Source organism: Nerophis ophidion, linkage group LG01 (genome assembly GCF_033978795.1).
Source record: "Nerophis ophidion isolate RoL-2023_Sa linkage group LG01, RoL_Noph_v1.0, whole genome shotgun sequence".
NCBI classification, from domain to species: Eukaryota; Metazoa; Chordata; class Actinopteri; order Syngnathiformes; family Syngnathidae; genus Nerophis; species Nerophis ophidion.
Window position 1 is genome coordinate 92,395,980 of NC_084611.1, and position 6,377 is coordinate 92,402,356.

The 6,377-nt window shown below is 36.4% G+C and overlaps 1 protein-coding gene across 1 annotated transcript in view; it reads right to left on the reverse strand.

Moving 5' to 3' along the window:
* Nucleotides 1-4,659: 4,659 nt before the first annotated feature.
* LOC133562279 (putative methyltransferase NSUN7) overlaps nucleotides 4,660-6,377 on the reverse strand; it is a 22,478-nt gene continuing 20,760 nt past the window's right edge. Inside the window, exon 12 of the mRNA XM_061916343.1 lies at nucleotides 4,660-6,377. This exon is cut by the window's right edge and continues 339 nt beyond it. Within this exon, the coding sequence (XP_061772327.1) occupies nucleotides 6,156-6,377 (222 nt within the window). The 3' untranslated portion in view covers nucleotides 4,660-6,155.

The following is a 6,377-nucleotide window of genomic DNA, read 5'->3' on the forward strand; positions in this document are numbered from 1 at the left end:
CATCTGGAACAATGCATGTGGGCGTGGTCTCCAGGTGTCACTTGCCTTCTCTTCTACTTTCTTTCTCTCAAGAATATTTGGGCCTCTGTTTTTTCCCCCCGACATGCATTTTGTATTATTTTGGACGCCCACCAGGAGTCCGCAGAGAGACTTCCAGCCCTCCTTCCGTCTGATGGTATTAAAAATGTGAAGAAATGTACGTAAGGTAACATTTGCCCATCTTCCTCGTCATAAGCTGTGGCTTCCATTTTGAATGTTTTGTTCTTTTGTTTTTTACAACTCGCAAAATGGCCAAAGTGTAAAATAGGACTCGTTGTAGATAAGACAAATATTAATGCCATTTCTCTCACTATTAAGCCATTTATCTATGCATTTTTTTAAAGGACGAGAGTGGTCGAGAGGCCTCGCGTGCCCGGAGACGGAGGAGAAGGACTGAACAGAAATATTTTTATTTTATTTATTCTATTTTATAAAAAAGGTATATACTGATTTTATTCATCCAAGTCTGCAGACTTTGTGTCATTTTGTCGGCTCCAACAGGCTCTGCTTGGCAGGAAAAACAAACAAACAAACAAACAAAAAAGTGGTGTGCTGGACAAGAAGAACTGCAGGTGCCTCGCAGTGTCTCACAAGCATTAACACTATTTACTGCCGGTGGATGTGTTGGCTCCGGTTTGCTGCTCACTGATTCTGTTCATTATCAATGTAACCAATTGTCCGAATAAACAGCATCGTAAAACTTTGGTCCATTTTTTTGTTTTTTTTTTACCTAGCGCGAGTTTTCCTTCAGAAAGTGAAGTTTCAGAGCTTTTCTTCCGGTCACTCACGAGATGTCATAACGGTTGGTTACCTGAGGAGGAAGTATGCCGCTATTTTTGAGAGGGTGCACAAAAAAAAAATCGATTCACAATCGAAACGTGATTCTTATTCATCCCGATTCTAAATCCATTCATAATTTTCCAAAACCAATTAAAAAAATAAATATATCTATTATTTTTTTAAATGAGAATGTGTATTTATTGTTTCTCTATGCAAGCAGAAAGAGCTTTTCTGTAACCTGATTCCATCATTTTTCATTCCGATTCTAAATCAAATCATAATTTTCTAAAATTAATTTAAAAGATAAATATATTTTTTATTTTGATGAGAATCCATTTTTAATGGATTTTTTTTCTCTGTGTGCAACCAATAACAGCTTTTTTTTTAACCTGCAACCTGATGCAATTATTTTTCATTCTGATTTTAGGTCTATCAATAATTTTCCCAAATTAATTTTAAAAATAAATATATTTTTATCCGTAAGAATAATTTTTTATGAAAAATTAAAAATACAACCTGAAAGAGCTTTTCTTACCTGTAACCTGATTCAATTCTTTTTCATCCCGATTCTAAATCAAGTTATAGTTTTTTAAAATGAATTAACAAATAAAATGTTATATATATATATATATATATATATTTTTTTTTTTTTATGAGAATCCATTTTTTATTTTTTTTATCAATGCAACCAGAAATATACATTTTTTAACCTGCAACCTGATGCAATTCTTTTTCATTCTTATTCTAAATCGATTTATAATTTTCCAAAGTGTATTTTAAAAATAAATATATTATTTTTATTTCTAGGAGAATTCATTTTTTATCAAAAAAATAATAATTCTCTGGGCAACCAGAAACAGCTTTTTTTAAAACCTGCAAACAGATTCAATTGTTGTTTATTCTGATTTTAAATCGATTTAGAATTTGCCCAAATTAATTTGAAAAATAAATGTATTTTTATCCGTCAGGATCAGTTTTTATTAAACATAAAAACAAATTTTCCATACAAGCAGAAAGAGCTTTCCTTACCTGTAACCTCATTCAAATTTTTTTCATCCCGATTCTAAATCAAGTTATAATTTTCCAAATGAATTTAAAAAATATAAATATATTAATTATATTTTTTGATGAGAATCCATTCTTTTCTCCATGCAACCAGAAATAGTTTTTTTTAACCTGCAACTTGAGGCAATTCTTTTTCATTCTGATTCTAAATTGATTTATAATTTTCCAAAGTGTATTTTTAAAATAGATATATTCTTTTTATTTTTATGAGAATCAATTTTTATTTAAAAAAAATAATTCTCCGTCTTTGTGCAACCAGAAACAGCCTTTTTTAAACCCGCAACCTGATTCAATTATTGTTCGTTCTGATTTTAAATCGATTAATAATTTTCCCAAATTAATTTGAAAAATAAATATATTTTTATCCGTCAGAATCAAATTTGGATAAATGGATAAATATATATTTTTATTTTTATGAGAATCCTTTTTTTTCTCTATGCAACCAGAAATTGTTTCTTTTAACCTTCAACTTGATGCAATTATTTTTCATTCTGATTCTAAATCGATTTATAATTTTCCAAAATGTATTTAAAAAATACATATATTATTTTTACTTTTTTGAGAATACATTTTTATAGAAAAAATAATAATAATATATTTTTATTTTTATGAGAATCCTTTTTTTTCTCCATGCAACCAGAAAGGGCTTTTTAATTATTTTTTTTTTTTTACCTCTAACCTGATTCAATTCTTATTAATCCCGATTCTAAATCGATGTATTTATTTTTATGAGAATAAATTTTTTTTCTACTACCCACCATGATTCTAAATCGATTTAGAATTTTCAAATATAAATTAAAAAGACATGGTTGATTGGCAACACTAAATGGTCCCTAGTGTGTGAATGTGAGTGTGAATGTTGTCTGTCTATCTGTGTTGGCCCTGCGATGAGGTGGCGACTTGTCCAGGATGTACCCCGCCTTCTGCCCAATTGTAGCTGAGATAGGAGCCAGCGCCCCCCGCTACCCCGAAAGGGAATAAGCGGTAGAAAATGGATGGATGGATGGATGGATGGATGGATGGATTTCGCTAATTTGTTAAAAAAAAAAAAAAAAAAAGTTTTATTTTTCTAAGAATCCATTTAAAAAATATGCTTTTAGGCCATTTCTCCATGCAGAGGCACTTTTCTAACTTGATTCGATTTTAATTCATCGAGCCATAATTTTCAAATATCAATTAACACAATATATATATATTTTTGGTGTAAAAATAAAGATGGTTTTAATTTTTAAAATAATTAGTTTAAAAAAAATACGTTTTTAGGCTGTATTAGCATACAACCAGAAGGAGTTTTTCTCACCTTGTCACTATTTTGAAAAAGTTTTATTGTAATTATTGTACCAAATAATACATGGAATCGAGAATCGATTCTGAATTGAATCGTCACCCCAAAAATCGGATGGAATTGTCCAGCTGCACACGACTTTGCTATTTTCAAGCACATTTTTAAAAAACATGACTTTACATAATCTTATCTTTCATTCATTAGATTTTTGAATATTTTTCCAAAAACTTGAAAAAGAAATGTGGTCTTCTCACACTGTAGGGCAGTACAGTCCAAAACAAATGTGTTTATTTTTGTTATTTACATTAAAACAAGTGTAGTTTTGTTGTATAGAAAAATTAAATGAACCAAATATGTTGCTTTACTCAAATATTTTTAACCTCTGAAAATTGAGATATTTTCTGTAAAAACCTCTTAAATGGAAGGTAAAATGCAATCCCATTAATTTTTTTAAGACATAATTTTATCCGAACTATTGTATGTATTTTATATGATTGAAATATATATTCTATATTTATATTTGATTTTATTCAGTGCGTTAATAGGGGCGCTGAAAGGGTTAAGTCACGCTCTCACTTCAACCAATCAGAAGCGAGATGTGGTGACGTCACCAACACAATCAACTAGTGACAGACTCACCCGGGAGTTTTTCAATGTATCTTCTGGAACAAACAAAAAATGATTCATCAGGTAAGTAAACATTTCCATGACAAATATGTCTTGCCGAGTGTGTCGGGGATACATTTTTTTTTAAAGCTTGCATTATATCGAGTAGTTTTTGGAGGAGCTACGTCGTGTTCATTAGTGCTAGCTCGTGGCTACATGCTAATAAGGCTAACTTTTTAAATAGCTACCTTTTTGTGGGGAGGTTTGTCTAACGCAGGATCTAGTAAGATAGGGTAAACAATCAGCAGAAATGAAGAAATAAAAGGCAGTAACTAATTTATTTATTGACAACAATGACATCTGTGATGAAAGTCAGTGCATCCTTGGACATGTTTGAAGTAGACGCAGCATTGGCTGCTGTGACGCGAGAAATGGGGCCGCCATCTTGAAGTGGTGATGAGGAGCTGTCAAGCCAAATTTCTTCCCCCCTACGAAAACCTTCCCCCCCATTTACTTCCGGGGTCATGATTAATATAGACGTTTTGTTAACGCTATATTATAAACATATAACGCTATATTATAAAAATACAGACGCTTTGTTAACGCTATATTATAAAAAAAATTTAAAAACAGTTTACAAACACAAGCTATGGGATGACGCATTTACTTCCGGGGTCACGTTTCCTCTTATGTCATCCCATAGCTTATGTTTGTAAATTTAAAAAAATTTTTTTTTCATAATATAGCGTTAACAAAACGTCTGTATTTTTATAATGTAGCGTTATATTTTTATAATGTAGCGTTATATTTTTATAATATAGCGTTAACAAAACGTCTGTATTAATCATGACCCCGGAAGTAAATGGGGGGGGGGGGGGGGGGGGGGGGTTGGAGGGAGAAGAAATTTGGCGTGACAGAGCCGGCGAGCAGCCTCAACTGACAGCATACTTGCCAACCCTCCCGATTTCCCCCCGGAAAACAATATTGGAGGAGTGCCTTAAAGGCCTACATGAAAGCCACTACTACCGACCACGCAGTCTGATAGTTTATATATCAATGATGAAATCTTAACATTGTAACACATGCCAATACGGCCGGGTTAGTTTACTAAATTGCAATTTTAAATTTCGCGCGAAGTATCCTGTTAACAACGTTGCGGTATGATGACGCGTGACGTCACGAATTGTAGCGGACATTTTGATCCAGCACCGATCCCAGCTATAAGTCGTCTGCTTAAATCGCATAATTACACAGTATTCTGGACATCAGTGTTGCTGAATCTTTTGCAATTTGTTCAATGAATAATGGAGACGTCAAAGAAGAAAGCTGTAGGTGGGAGTGGTGTATTGTGGCCGCCTTTAGCAACACAAACACAGCCGGTGTTTCATTGTTTACTTTCCCAGAGGTGAAGCTTTACTATGGAACAGAGCGGCCAAGCGAACATGGTTCTCTACCACATGTCAACTAGCACGTTTCGGTGAGAAAATTGTGGTAATAAGTCGGCTCTTACCGTAGACATGAGCGGAGCTTGCGTCGTTCCTCGTACACCTGCCAAAGAGGCAGCTGCGGACTCTGTTGCCTCCTACGACCGGCCGCTCCCGAACGTGGGATGCTTCCACCGTGGAGTAGGGGGGAAAAAAGCTCAGCCCGGCCCGACTGGCTACCTTCGCCTCGTCGAGAAACGTGGCTATATAATATACACGGCTTTAACAGACACACATAAATGAATGCAAGGCATACTTGACCGGTCCGATCCGGTGGCCATGTACTGCTTGCCTGTGTATCGGCTGGGGACATCTCTGCGATGCTGATCCGCCTCCGCTTGGGATGGTTTCCTGCTGGCTCCGCTGTGAACGGGACTCTCGCTGCTGTGTTGGATCCGCTTTGGACTGGACTCTCGCGACTGTGTTGGATCCATTGTGGATTGAACTTTCACAGTATCATGTTAGACCCGCTCGACATCCATTGCTTTCCTCCTCTCCAAGGTTCTCATAGTCATCATTGTCACCGACGTCCCACTGGGTCATTATTGTCACCGATGTCCCACTGGGTGTGAGTTTTCCTTGCCCTTATGTGGGTCTACCGAGGATGTCGTGGTGGTTTGTGCAGCCCTTTGAGACACTAGTGATTTAGGGCTATATAAGTAAACATTGATTGATTGATTGATTGATACTTGGTCAACAGCCATACAGGTCAAACTGAGGGTGGCCGTATAAACAATTTTTACACTGTTACAAATATGCGCCACACTGTGAACCCACATCAAACAAAAAAATGACAAACTATGTCAGGAGAACATCCGCACCGTAACACAACAGAACAAATACCCAGAACCCCTTGCATCACTAACTCTTCGAGGACGCTACAATATACACCCCCGCTACCACCCAACACTGCCCCCCTCACTCTCACTGCTGCACGCTTGAGATGAGACGAGGAGCACATCTGGCGACCCTGACGCTCCGGTGGAGACCACCTCCTCCATGTCGATCCTCTTTGGCCCGCCTGCCTTGGGTGCACTCGGCAGGGTTTGGGTTGCGGGGCGGACGCCAGGGCAGGGCTGCCTTTGAGCAGAGGCGGCGGGGGTCTTGGCTGCAGCCGC